The sequence below is a fragment of the Salmo salar genome, chromosome ssa02 (assembly GCF_905237065.1).
Source record: "Salmo salar chromosome ssa02, Ssal_v3.1, whole genome shotgun sequence".
Taxonomy (NCBI): domain Eukaryota; kingdom Metazoa; phylum Chordata; class Actinopteri; order Salmoniformes; family Salmonidae; genus Salmo; species Salmo salar.
Genome location: NC_059443.1, coordinates 31,270,617 through 31,289,361, shown reverse-complemented (window position 1 = coordinate 31,289,361; position 18,745 = coordinate 31,270,617). Strand labels below are relative to the sequence as shown.

Below are 18,745 nucleotides of genomic sequence, written 5' to 3'. Positions count from 1 at the left end.
CTGCCAGTTGAGGACTTGTGAGGCGTCTGTTTCTCAAACTAGACACTCTAATGTACTTGTCCTCTTGCTCAGTTGTGCACCGGGGCCTCCCACTCCTCTTTCTATTCTGGTTAGAGCCAGTTTGCACTGTTCTGTGAAGGGAGTAGTATACAGCGTTGTATGAGGTCTTCAGTTTCTTGGCAATTTCTCGCATGGAATAGCCTTCATTTCTCAAAACAAGAATAGACTGACAAGTTTCAGAATAAAGTTATTTGTTTCTGGACATTTTGAGCCTGTAATCGAACCCACAAATGCTGATGCTCCAGATACTCACCTAATCTAAAGAAGGCCAGTTTTATTGCTTCTTTAATCCGAACAACAGTTTTCAGCTGTGCTAACATAATTGCAAAATGGTTTTTTAATGATCAAAAAGCCGTTTAAAATGATAAACTTGGATTAGCTAACACAATGTGCCATTGGAACGCAGAAGTGATGGTTGCTGATAATGGGCCTCTGTACGCCTATGTAGATATTCCATTAAAAATCAGATGTTTCCAGCTACAATAGTAATTTACAACATTAGCAATGTCTACACTGTATTTCTGATCAATTTGATGTTATTTTAATGGACAAAAAAATGTGCTTTTCTTTCAAAAACAAGGATATTTCTAAGTAAACCCAAACTTTTGAACAGTAGTGTATATATATATATATATATATTATATTTTTTGCTAGGTAGCGTTAGCTAGTCGGCTGTACCTGCGCCAAAACTCCGGTATTTTTCATCCTATAGCTTGCTCTCCATCTTCTTTTTAAATAGTGAGTCAACATGTTTTCAGCTATTTTATTTCCATGACTGATAAAAACATTTTCTCATGCTCTCTCGTCTCTCTGCAGCAGACATATAGTGAACAATATGTTTGGAACATCAATTCGCAATATCAAATTGCAATATTATAGAATCATGATGTTGTGATAAATTCTGCCACCACAGTGAGAATTGCAATACATATCGTATCGGCACCTACGTATCGTGATAATAACGTATCATGACGTCCCTGGCAATTCCCAGCCCTAATTAAAATGGGTCAACACCTCCTTATATCTTCAACAAATGTTCCCCCTGCTACAAACCGTCTGTACTACTACTGTCATCTCTCCGTATGTCAACTGGTGAGCTGTTTATGAACTCAATGAGCCAGGCCTCCACTACAGAGACCATAGATGTGGAAAGACAGCACACGTTCTATCCGTGCAAATGGCATCCTCTGTGACAGCATGGGCAGCCCCATTGAGGGCTATATCCATTTTAAAGTAGTCATCCAGAGCCCTCTATCTTCATGGCAGAGACAGACAGCCATTACCCTGGTATAACTATTCACTCTACCACTGACAGACTGTAACTCCCCATGCTCCCTCATCTTACATGCTCCATTAGATTCACAAAGTTGACCTGACACAACTCACTGTCTCAAAACTATCCAGTAAACGTATGGTCCAATGAGAAATATTCACCACTCTCTAAAGTGTGCGTGCAAATGGTTTATATTGCTGTCGTTATGCTTCCAACATATATATCAGATTTAGACGGGAGCTAAACCATTGCCATGCAGGGTTATTAAATATACTAAGCAAGGGAAGCTTTGGTCTCCGTTTGGCCAATCTAATGTACATGTTCCCCAGACTTAAGTTGGCTCCTCTAAATCCCAGAGTGGACCACTCAGTCACTTTAAACCGTAATCCATAGCTGAGCAACACAATCAATTCCCCTGATATGTTTACACTCCAATACAACAGTAGTATGGATCATTCATAGAGAATGGCATGATTAGTCTGAGAAGACGCTGTCGCTTCGTTCTGCAGCACAGTATTGTCTTTCACTCTGAAGAGCAGCCAATCAGTCACACACGTGCACCCACATGGTCATGCACACATACGTACACACATGCACATCCATCTTCATATCCCAGTCAGTCCTCCATTACAGCCTCAACTTTGCCCCACATGCTATGGTATGCCAGAGACTGACAAGTATGAACGGTGGTGTGATGGTGGAGTTGGTGGAGGTGCATACACAGTTCAGGGAGTTTACGCAACTCTACCTCTGTAAAGAAGTGCAAGGTGGCGGGCGGTAAGTAACACAGTGCTGTAACCACAATGACTCAATCCCAGAGAAACACCACATGTCTTTTCTTAGAATATAAAAATAAAAAAGGACATTCTGACTTACTTCAACCACATTCAAGGAATAAAAAATAAAAAGTTTTGACAAATCCTTTTTTATGGCTTGTTGCTACTTTCATCGCAATTTCAAGCCTGAGGTGATTTTCCATGAGCCATGCCCAAACTGCTGTGCACTCTCTCACCCAGTCAGACTTGCCTACCTACCACTTGCACAACCCATCTCTACTAACTCTATATCACAGACTGCATCAAATCACATTTACTATACACTGATGTGCTGCCACTCAATGCGATCATTCAGTCAAATATTTCTATAGCTTTTCTACCCCCTAATCCTGCAGGAATGCTAGCTCACTCCTTAATGGTTGACTTGGTCTATGTCCCAAATGGGACCCATAGTGCACTACGTTAGACTAGAGCACTATGGGCCCTGGTCAAAAGTAGCACACTATTAAGTGAATAGGAGGATGCAGGCTCAGTCCCCTGGCTGCCAAAGCTCCAGCTTTTGAATTACTCAACACAGCACACCACTCCAGAGCTGGCACAGTGAATTTAGAGGCTCTTTATGGTCAGACCACACACACACACACAGAAAAATGTGCACGCTTGCTTACACACACACACATGCGCGCGCGCACATCTGTAAGTACGTGCACACACATACACCAATTTGAAAGTAAAAGTAGATCAGTGCTCATGGCATAAGTCCACTTCAAATAGAGAACCAATGTATGACTGTAGATGAAGTGTGGACTACTCTGCCAACTGTAGTGAAAATATTCCATTATATCATCTTTATCAGTGCTGGATATGACTTTGTCTGCTAAGGTTAAGATTACATTCCAACATAAAACCACAACAACGCCTAGGTTTTTTGTCATTCTTTTAGGTACAAAACAATTATTTCAAAAACTTGACTGTGATTTGGAAATAATGATTTAAATGTGAACATAAACACAAAACACAGCTCCAAACAAGCCCCATTATCTCCAACAGGAGGAGAGAAGCTCATTAGAGCCAACATCTTTCATCCAAGATGGCGTAGCAGTTCAGACGTCCTCTACCCTCCTCTTGTCGTGTCCCGTGTATATATATATTTACATATTTTTTTCTTCACTTATCTTTTAATATATATATATATTTTTTTTTATTCTAAACTCAACCTCAAAGCACTCTCCTGCAACCCACCTCACCAATTTAAAAAATAAAGTATTATTTACCTCATCTGAATTCCACAACAGAAGCTAGCAAGAGGTTAGCCATTTTCACTGGCTAACGTTGAAGTTCAGCTAGCCACGGTTAGCTGTCCTCAGCTATCCATTAGCTCGAAAAGCTATCGCCAGTTTTTGTACAGCGCGACTCAGACCAGAGCATACCGGACCTATTCTCTCTCCTTTCCCCGATTTCTACCGCAGGCTCTGGACATTTACACCTGGATCTTGCAGCTAACTAGCTGCTACCTGAGTGACTATTGGCAACGTCGGTCACGGAATTAACACACATTATTACGGAGCTAGCCAGCTGAAGAGTTCCGTCAGCCACTCCTGGGCTATTCCCGAGCTAGCCAGCTGAAGTGTCTCCTGGGCTACAACTCACCTATCCTGACCCGTTTTACTGCCGATGCGGAGCCCCATCGGGTCTTCACGACTGGACCACCGACGTTATCTGCCCGAGGGAGTTATCCAACTGTCCCCTCCGTCGCGACGTAACCTGATCGCCCATCTGCGGCCCGCTAATCGTTAGCTGTCTTTTCGGCTGCGATCTGAATAGGTCTATCGGACACTTTTCTTGGGCCACTATAACTAACTATTTTGCCAACTTGGACTGGTCCCCCCTTCCACACGGAACCCCACTAACCCACAGACGGAAACGCACGAGGTGGCTAAAAACAGACCTCCCTCCCATCTTCCACCAGCTTGCTACCTATGGCCCGGCTAGCTGTCTGAATCTCACTGGACCCTTTGATCACTCGGCTAAGCATGCCTCTCCTTAATGTCAATATGCCTTCTCCATTGCTGTTCTGGTTAGTGTTTATTGGCTTATTTCACTGTAGAGCCTCTAGCCCTGCTCATTATACCTTATCCAACCTCTCAGTTCCTCCACCCACACATGCTATGATATCTTCTGGTTTCAATGATGTTTCTAGAGACAATATCTCTCTCATAATCACTAAATGCCTAGGTTTACCTCCTCTGTACTCACATCCCACCATAACTTTGTCTGTACATTATACCTTGAAGCTATTTTATCGCCCCCAGAAACCTGCTCCTTTTTCTCTCTATTCTGGACGTCACAGACGACCAATTCTTATAGCTTTTAGCCGTACCCTCATACTTATTCTTCTCTGCTCCTCTGGGGATGTAGAGGTGAATCCAGGCCCTGCAGTGCCTGGCTCCACTCCTACTCCCCAGGCGCTCTCTTTTGATGACTTCTGTAACCGTAATAACCTTGGTTTCATGCATGTTAACATTAGAAGCCTCCTCCCTAAGTTTGTTTTATTCACTGCTTTAGCACACTCTGCCAACCCGGATGTCCTAGCTGTGTCTGAATCTTGGCTTAGGAACTCCACCAAAAACTCTGAAATCTTCATCCCTAACTACAACGTTTTCAGACAAGATAGAACGACCAAAGGGGGGCGGTGTTGCAATCTACTGCAGAGATAGCCTGCAGAGTTCTGTCCTGCTATCCAGGTCTGTACCCAAACAATTTGAACTTCTACTTTTAAAAATCCACCTCTCCAAAAACAAGTCTCTCACCGTTGCCGCCTGCTATAGACCCCCCTCGGCCCCTAGTTGTGCTCTGGACACCATATGTGAACTGATTGCCCCCATCTATCTTCAGAGCTCGTGCTACTAGGTGACCTAAACTGGGACATGCTTAACACCCCAGCCATCCTACAATCCAAGCTTGATGCCCTCAATCTCACACAAATTATTAATGAACCCACCTGGTACAACCCCAAAGCCGCAAACACTGGCACCCTCATAGATATCATCCTAACCAACGTGCCCTCTAAATACACCTCTGCTGTTTTCAACCAAGATCTCAGCGATCACTGCCTCATTGCCTGCACCCGTAATGGGTCAGCGGTCAAACGACCTCCACTCATCACTGTCAAACACTCCCTGAAACATTTCAACGAGCAAGCCTTTCTAATCGACCTGGCCCTGGTATCCTGGAAGGATATTGACCTCATCCCGTCAGTAGAGGATGCCTGGTTATTTTTTAAAAATGCCTTCCTCTCCATCTTAAATAAGCATGCCCCTTTCAAGAAATTTAGAACCAGGAACAGATATAGCCCTTGGTTCTCCCAGACCTGACTGCCCTTAACCAACACAAAAATATCCTGTGGCGTTCTGCATTAGCATCGAACTGCCCCCGCGATATGCAACTTTTTAGGGAAGTTAGAAACCAATACACACAGGCAGTTAGAAACGCCAAGGCTAGCTTTTTCAAACAGAAATTCGCTTCGTGCAACTCCAACTCTAAAAAGTTCTGGGACATTGTAAAGTCCATGGAGAATAAGAACACCTCCTCCCAACTGCCCACTGCACTGAGGATAGGAAACTCTGTCACCACCGATAAGCCCACTATAATTGAGAATTTCAACAAGCATTTTTCTACGGCTGGCCATGCTTTCCACCTAACTACCCCTACTCCATTCAACAGCACTGCACCCCCCACAGCTACTCGCCCAAGCCTCCCCCATTTCTCCTTCTCCCAAATCCATTCAGCTGATGTTCTGAAAGAGCTGCAAAATCTGGACCTCTACAAATCAGCTGGGCTTGACAATCTGGACCCTTTCTTTCTAAAATGATCTGCCGAAATTATTGCAACCCCTATTACTAGCCTGTTCAACCTCTCTTTCGTGTCGTCTGAGATTCCCATAGATTGGAAAGCAGCTGCTGTCATCCCCCTCTTCAAAGGAGGTGACACTCTTGACCCAAATTGCTACAGACCTATATCCATCCTACCCTGCCTTTCTAAGGTCTTCGAAAGCCAAGTTAACAAACAGATTACCGACCATTTCGAATCCCACCGCACCCTCTCCGCTATGCAATCTGGTTTCAGAGCTGGTCATGGGTGCACCTCAGCCACGCTCAAGGTCCTAAACGACATCGTAACCGCCATCGATAAGAAACAATACTGTGCTGCCGTATTCATTGACCTGGCCAAAGCTTTTGACTCTGTTAATCACCACATCCTCATCGGCAGACTCAGTAGCCTTGGTTTCTCAAACGATTGCGTCGCCTGGTTCACCAACTACTTCTCTGACAGAGTTCAGTGTGTCAAATTGGAGGGCCTACTGTCTGGACCTCTGGCAGTCTCTATGGGGGTACCACAGGGTTCAATTCTTGGGCCAACTCTTTTCTCTGTATACATAAATGATGTCGCTCTTGCTGCTGGTGAATCTCTGATCCACCTCTACGCAGACGACACCATTCTGTACACTTCTGGCCCTTCTTTGGACACTGTGTTAACAACCCTCCAGACGAGCTTCAATGCCATTCAACTCTCCTTCCGTGGTCTCCAACTGCTCCTAAATACAAGTAAAACTAAATGCATGCTCTTCAACCGATCGCTGCCTGCACCTGCCCGCCTGTCCAGCATCACTTCTCTGGACGGTTCTAACTTAGAATATGTGGACAACTACAAATACCTAGGTGTCTGGTTAGACTGTAAACTCTCCTTCCAGACTCACATCAATCATCTCCAATCCAAAGTGAAATCTCGAATCGGCTTCCTATTTCGCAACAAAGCATCCTTCACTCATGCTGCCAAACATACCCTCGTAAAACTGACCATCCTACCAATCCTCGACTTCGGCGATGTCATTTACAAAATAGCTTCCAATACCCTACTCAACAAGCTGGATGCAGTCTATCACAGTGCCATCCGTTTTGTCACCAAAGCCCCATATACTACCCACCACTGCGACCTGTACGCTCTCGTTGGCTGGCCTTCGCTTCATAATCGTCGCCAAACACATTGGCTCCAGGTCATCTACAAGACCCTGCTAGGTAAAGTCCCCCCTTATCTCCGCTCACTGGTCACCATAGCAGCACCCACCTGTAGCACGCGCTCCAGCAGGTATATCTCTCTGGTCACCCCTAAAGCCAACTCCTCCTTTGGTCGTCTCTCCTTCCAGTTCTCTGCTGCCAATGACTGGAACGAACTACAAAAATCTCTGAAACTGGAAACACTTATCTACCTCACTAGCTTTAAGCACCAGCTGTCAGAGCAGCTCACAGATCACTGCATCTGTACATAGCCCATCTATAATTTAGCCCAAACTACTACCTCTTCCCCTACTGTATTTATTTATTTTGCTCCTTTGCACCATATTATTTATATTTTATCTCTGAACTTCTTCAAACTACAAATCTACCATTCCAGTGTTTTTCTTGCTATACTTTATTTACTTTGCCACCATGGCATTTTTTTGCCTTTACCTCCCTTATCTCACATCATTTGCTCACATTGTACATAATCTTCTTTTTTTTTCTTTTTTTTCTACTGCATCATTGATTGTATGTTGTTTTACTCCATGTGTAACTCTGTTTTTGTATGTTGTCGAACTGCTTTGCTTTATCTTGGCCAGGTCGCAATTGTAAATGAGAACTTGTTCTCAACTTGCCTACCTGGTTAAATAAAGGTGAAATAAAATAAAGAAATAAATAAAAACATAACATGGTGAAAAAAACAACATTCCCCACAACATTTCTGTGAGAAGACGCCACCACTACTTCATTAGATTGACACACACACACACACACACACACACACACACACACACACACACACACACACACAGAGAGATGGTAGACTACACAGTTCCAGTGGGCTGTTTGTTTTGGCATTAGGGGCCTCTTCCTTTGTTCCTGAGAACACAACGTGTTCTTCCTTAGGAAAGAGGAAAGGAGCATGATAGAGAGACTCCTAAATGGAACCCTATATCAGTGTTTCCCAACCCTGGTCCTTGAGTGTCCCCAACAGTACACTTTTTCATTGTAGCCCTGGACAAACACACTTCATTCAACTCATTGAGGTCTTGATGATTATTTGACAAGTTGAATCCGGTGTGCTTGTCCAGGGTTACAATAAAAATGTGTACTGTTGGGGGTACTCGAGAACCAGGTTTGGGAAAGACTTCTCTATATAGTGCCCTACTTTTGACCAGGGCTCTGGTCAAAAGTAGTGTAATATATAGGGAATGGGGTGCCATATGGGATACACCCTAAATCTGCACTCAAAACTATTAGAGCTGCCCATGCTTCTGTTTCCCACTTATTTTAAATCACACTGTTCCACAGCAGAGATCCACAGTGTTGCCTAACCACTCATACATACACTAGCAAGTTTGCATGAAGTGAAACAAGACAACCTAAATAAACTGCATGGCCTTAAGTGATAGAATATAATTTAAAAAGGGAATGGAGGTTGTCAGCAGATGGGCTGAAAAACCAAGGTAGGCCACTTGAATAGTCCAATTCAGAGAGGCGTTGAGTAAGTTAAGGCTTCCGCACCAACCATTCTCACTCTAACTCAAAGTGTTCTGCAGCCACATGGTTTACTTGGGTAGCAATCATGTAGGCCTAACTGAGGGATTGCAAACATATGACTCAGATCACAAGCTTCCTCTTAAAGGCATCATGTGTGACCTTCAAAAAGTGTTACCTTATAGAATGTGGAACATTTTAAAACACTACTGATTAAAACCGTCATGAGGTTTCCCCACAAATTCAATTTAAAAATAAAAATAAAAGGACCACAACTATTACTGAGAATGGTACCATCAGCCCAATGAAGAAATATCCAAACTTTGCAAGATTGTAAACAGACAACTTGTATCTTGCTAAAACAGATTAAAACGGTAGGCTACATTAAAGTGGATTAAAATCGCTGCAGTACAAAAAGCCAATGACGTATTGCTATGAAAGGCTAAACCCCTCTTGGTTCAGATTATGACATCTCCCTAAGGAATGGTTTATGCAGGTAACGCTAGCCATCTCAATCAATCACACTTAGCCTGTGCTGCCAGCTATCCCCTTGATGGGATGGAGTCTGAGGTTACGTCCCAAATGGTACCCTATTCCTTATATTGTGCACTACTTTTGACCAGGACCAATAGGGATGCTGCCTCAGACTGTACTACTCAGGGGCTGCTTGGCAGGTCCACCCTGAAAGCAGAGCCAGGAGTCGATACATCAACATCACTAGGAGCCATGCTGCAGAGAAAAACAGAGGATATTCAGTAGGCTCCATGACATGTGTACCGTTGATTTAAATACTTGAGAACAGATCAGGTCAACTACTGAGATTCAGAGAAGAATAACACTCCTTAGAGTATGATTGGAAAATTCTGGTAACTTTCCCAAGATTCCCAGGTTTCCCAGAAATCCTGGTTGGAAGATTCCCAGCATCAGGGGGAAAAAAGGAGCAAGGAATCTAGAATTCTCCAACTAGGATTTCTGGAAAACCTGGCTATTTTGGAAAGTTACTGGAATTTTGCAAATCTACCCTGGAGTGAGCAGATTGAAGCCCCCAAAAATGGAACCATATATGTCTATTACAAATGTGTTGAGCGTGTACTGACTATAATGATCAGGTACAACACTGTGTTCCTACAGTAGGCTCCAAGTCTCTTAGACCAATCACTATTGTAACCTACCTAACCCCCTTCCCTTTCAGTGGTCTTCTGAGTTCACTAATGTTATCTCATCCAAGAGATACTTTTTGAAATTATACAAAAAAATTTACAGCAAACTTTTGTCTCATTTGTTGAACCCTCAACCTCACCTGTGCTCTGACTATGTACAGTAACATTGGCATAAAGAGCCTGTCAAGCTGATTTCATGCCTGTCTGCCTCTGGAAACACGACACCCCACTTATACATATTTGATATTGTGCCACCAAAACACACCTCATCCACTGCTGCATTACTACTGCAATCTCAGAACCAAAACCAGCGTTTATGTTAACAGTCTGTCTGTCACTAGAGACTACTGTTGCATAAGCCTGAGTCTGATGTTACCTTTCCAGCATGCCAAACAGGCTTACACAAGTGTGCCTGCCTGCGTAAAACCTATTACCGAACCCTGAAGCGGAAAGCTCAGGACGGCAGGCTAGGCCATGTCACAAAAGGCATTCTAAACATGACCTCTTACATGCTGACCACATCCCTCACAACGGCCTAGGCCAATGAACAGTGGGTTAACTGCCTTGTTCAGGGGCATAATGACAGATTTGTACCTTGTCAGATTGGGGATTTGATCTTGCAACCTTTCAGTTACTAGTCCAACACTCTAACCACTAGGCTACGCTGCCGCCCCAATTGGTGTATGCGTAGCCAGGCGCTAAAATAAAACTTGGTTCTATTTGTGACGCGTGATGTGCTGCAAGTCCCGCCTCTCCCATCTCCTCATTGGTTTTTAGGAGCATATACCCACGTGTCATCTCCTCATTGGTTTTTAGTAGCATATACCCACGTGGGTGATTGAAAGATGAACTGAGGTCAATACTCCAATCCAGTTGGTGGTGGTAATGCACATTAAAGTTGGTTGCCAACCGCCATATAAAGTCCAAAGAAGAAGAAGAAGCCTGAAGGAGGAGAGATTACTAGAAACACACTTTTACCCTTTTATCTGTGGATTAATTGTCAGAGTAGAGGACCTTGTGCATTTCAGGTAAAATAACAACCTAACGTTTATATCCAAGGACAAATTAGCTAGCTAGCTAAATTAACATCAATGTTTAATGCTTTTCGACCTGTCCCCAAATTAATGTAGTTGGTTCTGAGTTTGTTTTGATATTTCAACCTGCATGTCCTGATCGCGTCTAGTGTTGGTGGACAAAATCAACATGCGCGCAATGTCGCACACGTGCATGTGCCGTCTCGTCAGCATGTTAGCCTACTCCTGTCCAAATCATAATGTCAGCTAATTGCCTAATAAAGGCTTTAAACACTCCTTCAGCACAATATATTAGATGTATACAGTACCAAATTGAAGAAAATGCCTTGACCCCAGATAAACCCAGTTAGCTATTTGATTGAATAAGGCCTTGGGCTTGACTATTGATTGTAAATTGATACTGTACTGAGATCAATAGAGGGTCATAACTAGTGATGGGAGGGGGGATTGATACAGTTACCAATCAAATGTTATTTTTGACGATATATCATATTGACAATATCTTAATATTATTTTTGCGCTAGTTGTCTGTACCTGCACCAACTCTCCAGTATTTTTCCTCCATAGCTTGTTCTCCATCTTCTTTTTAAATAGGAAGCCAATTTGTTTTCAGCACCTTTATTTCCATGACTGATCAACACTTGTTTTCTCATGGCTCTCTCTTGTCCCTCTGCAGCAGACATATGGTGAGCATTATATTTGGAACAATGATTTGATCTAAAATTACAGTACTGAATTGCAATACATATAGAATCGTTAGAGTCGCATTACATATCGTATCGGCACTTAAGCATCGTGATAATATCGTATCGTGAGGTCCCTGGTAATTCCCCGCTTAACATTCTTAGAAAAAAGGGTTCCAAAAGGATTCTTTTTGGTTTCAGGGAGAACCCTTTTTGGTTCCATAAGAATATGACCTGGGAGAACCCTTTTTGGAACCAAAAGGATTCTACCTGGAACCAAAAAGGGTTCTTCAAAATGTTCTCCTATGGGTACAGCCAAATAACCCTTTTAGGTTCTATATAGCACCTTTTGCTATACAGAGTGTAGTCATACCGTAGGGGAACAGATTGTGATCACTACAACACTAGCCATCCTACCAGTAGCTCAGGCTCATGGAAAGGAGACCTAAGCGCAGCCATCCCATCCCTCAGGCACTCTGTCCTCATCTGATCTCTCTGTCCTTGTCTAACCCTCACAAAAGGGTACATCAGGCCCATGTGCCATGTGTCTCAACATGCAGCCAGCCATTTTCCAAACACAACGCTTTGTCTCATTCGTGCTAGCGAGTCACGGCACAGCTAGTGTTGCTTATCTCTGGGTGAACGGACTGATAAAGACGTCATCAGTGTGGTGTTTCTGAACAGTGTCTAATACCCTTTTCAGACATATGGAATGTGGCGCCTTGAAAGCACCTCGGCTACAGCATGTTTGTTTGTCTGTAACGGTAACGCTATGGCTTTTTAAATGCCAACACGAAAACCTTCGAGATAGCTTCGATGCACCACTGAACAGGCATTTTACTTGTCAATCAAATAATCTCGAGCTGCCTGCATGCAACCTGGCTGCCTGCTGGCTGCCTGCTGGCTGCCTGCTGCTGCCTGCTGCCTACGTGCAGACCACTCTACCCTAAAAAAGTATGTTAAAGTTCATTAAATACCATGATTTACCAAGACATTTAGTAAAAAGAAAACATCTAGCTACCCTACCATAAAAGACTGCATAAAAACAACACAACAGCAAATCAATCAGCTACGTTTATTGTCATCAGGGAAACAATACTGAATGCTTCTGATGCGGCACTTTATTTAATTGTCTGAAAGGTTATCAATTGTCGCTATAAAAGGGTATAATAACAACAGACAGCGGAGAGAAAAAAAAACTGGAAGCCACAACAACAAACCCAAATTAAATCCTGATTGGAAGAACAGCGTGAGTAGTACACAGAATACTGTGTGGACACCTTGTGCTTCTCAACAGGAGTCGGTGTCCAAATGGCACCCTATTCCCTACATAGTGCTCTGGTTAAAAATAGTGCACTATAGACCCTGCTAAAAAGTAGCTCACTATATAGGGAATAGGGTGGCATTTAGAATGTAATCCATTTCACAGATTAAGCAGTGTGTTCCTGTTAGTAACGGTCACTATGACCACAACACACAGTTCCAGACAAACCCCATTTGCTCCAACAGGAGGAGAGAAGCCCATTAGAGCCAACAAAACATGGTGAAAAAACAACATTCCCCACAACAACACCACGAGAAGAGAAATAACACTACTACTATTGCTATTAGATCCACAAACAACACAAGGAGATTAGAGGAAATGTTTAGCCAATGTTGCAATAGTTGATCTAAACACAGGTCACCATGACCTGAAGTGTGTGTGTGTGTATGTGTGTGTTGCCCTCTCACCTGGTAGGCCTCCAGTGTGTAGCAGCCCTGGCAGGGTGTGGGGGCCGGGGCCGGGGGGGCCCGCCTCTTCTTAAGCTCTATCCTGGGGGACATCCTGGAGATGTTCATGACGGACTGGGACTGGCCCAGGGTGCTGGGTCGAGCCTCCACACAGGGTACGATGGACACAGTGGACAGGCCCTGGAGGAGGAGGTAGAGAGAGAACATAATAATAATGGCACACAGACAGATAATGTGACACATTCACACAAACAGATGTGTGAGTACACACACACACAATTATAAACACACGGAACAGAGATACATATGAACTGAGTGGCATTTAAAGGTCAGATAATTCTAAATGGTCTCAGAAACCAAAATCACAGGTTGATATGGTGGACAGTGGAAATGTCAAGGGCCAGTCCTGAAGGGTGAGCATGGGTCATGCCCTTTATTCACTAATGCTGTGTCCCAAGTGGCACCCTATTCCCTATGTTGTGCACTACTTTTGACAAGGACACATAATACTATATAGAGAATAGGGTGCCATTTGGGACTCCGACTAACAAGGGCCAAGGACTGCATGTAAAATATCTGCATATCTTCATCATGGCCTGTTATTGCAGTGGTACATTAAGCTAATGCAAAACTTAGGGTTGGGTCTGTCTCCAAGAAACAACAGTCTAGTCTGCAAGAGGAGGCTCTCAGATCCCTGCTGAATCAGGATGCTTTGTGACAGTTGTGACAGCTGCAGTCAGCTTTATTACCATTCTGCAGCTACTTCGCCTCGCTAATACACCATCTGTCTGTCTGAGAGGGATGCTGCTGAGCAATGGGGGACGATCAAAGGCTTTCCTAAGCATCTGAAACTTAGCCTGGTCCCGGATCTGTTTGCACTGCCTTTCCAACTCCTACAGTCAATGTCGTGGCAAGTGATCATAAAAAGGAGTTGGCAAGACAGCACAAACAGATCTGGTATTTGTTTTCTTTCAAATATTTTTCATCATTTGATTGAGCCTGCCTGGAGTGCCAGGCGGGCAGGGTTTGAACTATTTCATTGGTTCCATTACACCAGGCAAGCGCAATCAAACTAGTCTAGTCTACTAAGGAGAGTCAGTGTGGCTTTGAGGGAGATGTGAGTTGCCAAATGCTTGCATATTGCATAAGCTTGGAAAAGCAGACTGAGCTACTATACAGTAATGTAGAGCAAAGAGAAAAATATGTATGTAACAAAAGCCTAGCTGGAGTCTTAGAATCCTGCAGTAGATTTACTGCTGCCCCGCTCTAAGAACAGAGCCTGGATCAGCTAAGTCGACACCATTCATCTTTATGACCTTCACATCCTGTGATCTTCTCTTATGACACGTGCCTCTCCCACCTACTAGATCTTCCTGACTAAATAATATAACATCTAGCAGAAGCTTTTATCCAAAGAGACTTACAGTCATGCATGCATACATTTTATGTATGGCTGGTCCCAGGAATCAAACCCACAATTCTAGCATAGCAAGCACCATGCTCTACCAACTGAGCTACAGAGGACCACATGATTTATACATGGGCATAATTGCATCCCAAGGATAGATGACATGGCATACTTTACACAGTGCATTAGTCAGCTTTACTCTATTCCCTTCTATTGGATGCTGCCTATATATAGGCTACTGTACATGTACAGTATGTATATGCAAATATTCCAGTAAATCCAAAGCCTCAATCTTCTGCCGGTTGATCCCATGCCACGAGAGAGAAAGGGCCTGAAATGCATTTTTAGAAATCAGACAGCGTTCAGCAGGGACTGGGGAGTGATTCTTGGCCAGCAGCCAACCCTCTCCTCCCCTGATGAACTTTTCACACTGCGCTAATGTGTTCATGGCGACCTTCTCACATGAAAGTGAGAGTGGCTAAACCGTTAATATTCCGTCTCTCTGAGAGTCCCCCAGTACATCCACTGCATGTTCAATTATGAAAGACCAATAAAAAACACGAGCTGGCGCACACCCAGAAAAATTATTTTGTGTGGAGGTGCTGACTAACGGCGAATAAACTATAAACTACAAAAATAAAGAGAGTCGCACACTCCATATATAAACTCCCAGTAGTTTATTGGGTAAATCACCAACGTTTCGGCATCACTGTGCCTTCTTCAGAGTAATGTCATGAATACTTGAACCAAGTTATGTAGACAAACAGTGCAACCAATGACAATAGTGAGGGGTGTGTCATAATGAATAAATTAATTAGAATGAATTGAGTGAAACTGTTAAAAAACAATAGTTTATGGTATATTAAATATATTAGGCTATTGTTATCATATGCAAACATAATTGAATATTGCACCCAATATTAGCATCAACATACATTATTGTTTAATTCAATTTCACATATTTAATTGTTTCCGATTTCATTTGTATTTTTTACATGTAATATGTTGGTTCAACCTTAATGCATAATAAGCATCATCATCAACAGGGGGAACATACTGGGTGTACTCTGATAAGCTGTAGAAAAAATATATGCATTTATACGACTTGTTCATAAAAGAGAGAATTGTTCATAAGAAGGGCCTGAGATCAAAGTCAATATTCAGACCACTAGGGGTCAATGTTTTTAGATAGGGAGGCTTACTGGATATCCTGAGTAGTAGTAGGATCTCAACGTTAACTCCTCTCCTTGGTAGAGCAACATGCTCAATGCCTGTGTATTTGAGGGAGGAGTGTGGCTGAACTGTTAATATCCCGGCTGTCTGAGAGTCCCTCAGTACATCCACTGCATGTTCAATTATGAAAGACCAACACAAACACACGTTCTAAATTTAGGGAGAGACTACGGTAACTTTGAATTGGGATCCGTGCTGTTGTTGTACTCAGCTGTTGGAACGGAATGTTCCATGCAGGGAATTACCATGAATGCGTAGTATACGTTATATAACCTTAAATAATTTACAGACCAGAGCCAAAAAAGCTATTGGGTCTTTCTTTGTCATTAAAGTTTGGGAAAAGTTCACCTGAACAGCTGTAATTCCATGCTGGAGGAAATCTGAAAGCTAACCACAATGCCTATCACTCATGCATATCCAAGGTGGAAATGCATTGTAAGTGGAGTACTCACTGCCAAGACTAGAGACAGATAGAACCGAGCATGGCCATCTATGATGATTTAGAGGCAGCAACACACCCTTATTGTCCTCTCCAAGGACAAAATGTGATCTGAAATAGTTTCATTCTGTACAAAAAAAAAAAAACCAAAAAACAGACAGGATCATTTCTGGCATGCCTTAGCATCTCTAGAACTGTGTCTCACAAGCAAAGCAATGTCGTTTTCATTCCTTTAGATCATACACAATGTACACAGTCTTCAACATATTGGTCCATCAGTTTGTCCAATGAAGGACTGTACACTGCATCATAGATGCAATTCTGTTCTACTTCAGTCTGTGTTATGAACAGTCCTCAACAAATCTTCCCATCTGTTCAGCTAATAATGGTATCCAGATATCAGAATAAATGTAGCCAGGTATAGTATGATGATGTAACATAATCACTAAGGATACAGAGGGTGTGTGTGTGTGTGTGTGTGCGTGCACGCCCTGGGGCTTGACTCAAATGAGCAGGAGAGATCCACCAAGGTCTTATGGGAAATCCAATAAAATACCCATATTGATTTGAGGTGTATCCCAGATAGCTGCCTGTAATAGATTCCTCTGTAATTGTATAAAACTGATTAAATTACCTTCCAAACAGGTAGCCTGTTCAATGTTTGCTCTAATATAATAATGTTTTAGCACACATGCACACCACATACAAAGAACTCCACGATGGAGTAGAAACTATTCCCAAGAAACCGACCCTACTGCTATAACTACTATTGTATTACAAACGTACTATTAAATACATTGTGTGTGTCACTGAGTAAAGCTGATCAAAGATTAAGCAATAATTCAAGGCTTTCATTTATTTCAGGTTGACTTGCTGCAGAAACTTTAAATCCATCAAGGTACTGTAATTGACTGAGGGGAATCTGAAGACGTGGGATCAGCTTGTCAAGTCTGCCCTCTAGTGGTACATGAGCAGAACAGACAATCAGCTATATCGAGAGGAGGAGGCACAGGCTGAAAAGTAGGGTTGCAAAATAATGGTAGCTTTCCCAAAATTCCTAGGTTTTCCAGAAATCCTTGTTGGAGAGTTCTGGATTTCCTGCTTATTCCCAACCGATACTTGGAATTGTACAACCATGATTTCTGGAAAAACTTGGGATTTTGGGAATGTTATGGGAATTTTGCAACCCTACTGAAAAGAAAACCAAAGTTGAGCTCATGTGTTTTCATTTTTGTGGGGCATAAAACGCTATCTGTTACAAGGTGGTGGGTTTTGGAACATCTACAAGAGAATAGAACTCAAAAGCATAATTTATCTTCCTGCTAAATGAATGAGACTGCACTTATTGAATGAGATTTGAGTATTGAAAGAAAATATAATGCAAGATGTCAATTACCACACCCAGACATTTCAGAGGAGGGTTAGTAGTACTTACATTGTAGTGCTTTTCAGTATTTTGAATAATATTATTATCAAGACCATCCATGTCCATAGTAGGCGACTGTTCTTCAGTCTGAAATGGAATGTACGTCTAACATGCAATACATCAGAATGCAACTACAATACAAGCATGACATGCAGTTATTTCAGTTATTTGACAGATGATAGCAGTACTCCTACAGCTCTAGGGTTAAAAAGCCCTTTCCACGGGGACAGTAAAATCTGTAAGACTGATTATTTTTTATGGAAATCCATCATATGTTGAGCTCAAGAATAACAGTAGCTATTTAAGTAATCAAACACAGAAAAAATATGCTTCCTTTTCCTGCATTTCAACATATAGTAGTAGTAAGTCAGCAGTTTAAAGTCAGCTTGATCTGCAGACACACTCTCTTAGTGAGTAGCCTATGCATGGTGCCTTGTAGTATGTTCTAGATGATATTATGGTGTTAAATTAGCCAAGCCAATGGGATAAATGTCACTCTGTTGGAACATAAGTGAACTGTGCCGTCTTACCTTTGATTTCCTTCTGTTGAACTTAAAGAATCCGAGCAGACCTTTGTTCTCGGCCCCACCGACACTTGAGGTGTTGGAACGGAAGTATTCTAACAATGAATAGACAGACAATAGGTTTCAGTTCACTCCGAAATGAAAGGGTTGCCCCACTGAGCTAAAAATAAAGGTTTTCATTCATGCAGTTCCTTCATTAACCAATGGGATGAAATAAACCACAGCTAGAACTATACTACTACACCACATTATGCAAGTCATGGCAGTTATTAAAAGTTTAACCCATGCATACAACAAAAAGTATTCTCCATAAACAACACACACTCTCAAGCCTCTATCTACAATCAGGCAGTTTCAACAGTAGATGGCACTGCAACTCAACTCTTCCAATATGACAGTGCATCTATTCTTCAACCTCTGAAAATAAATCTAACAAACAGTCAT

The 18,745-nt window shown here is 42.5% G+C and overlaps 1 protein-coding gene across 7 annotated transcripts in view; it reads right to left on the bottom strand.

Annotated features, from left to right (window-relative positions):
• Positions 1-18,745, bottom strand: part of LOC106579857 (protein cordon-bleu) — a 78,231-nt gene that overhangs the window by 18,728 nt on the left and 40,758 nt on the right. For 5 of the 7 annotated variants that reach the window (XM_014160227.2, XM_045702198.1, XM_045702195.1 and 2 more), the window contains 3 exons: positions 18,308-18,396; positions 17,787-17,864; positions 13,272-13,451 (listed from right to left, as the gene is read on the bottom strand). In XM_014160227.2, the coding sequence (XP_014015702.2) occupies positions 13,272-13,451; positions 17,787-17,864; positions 18,308-18,396 (347 nt within the window). The remainder of the gene's footprint in view (positions 1-13,271; positions 13,452-17,786; positions 17,865-18,307; positions 18,397-18,745) is intronic. The other 2 variants (XM_045702204.1, XM_045702206.1) reach the window with 1 other exon arrangement.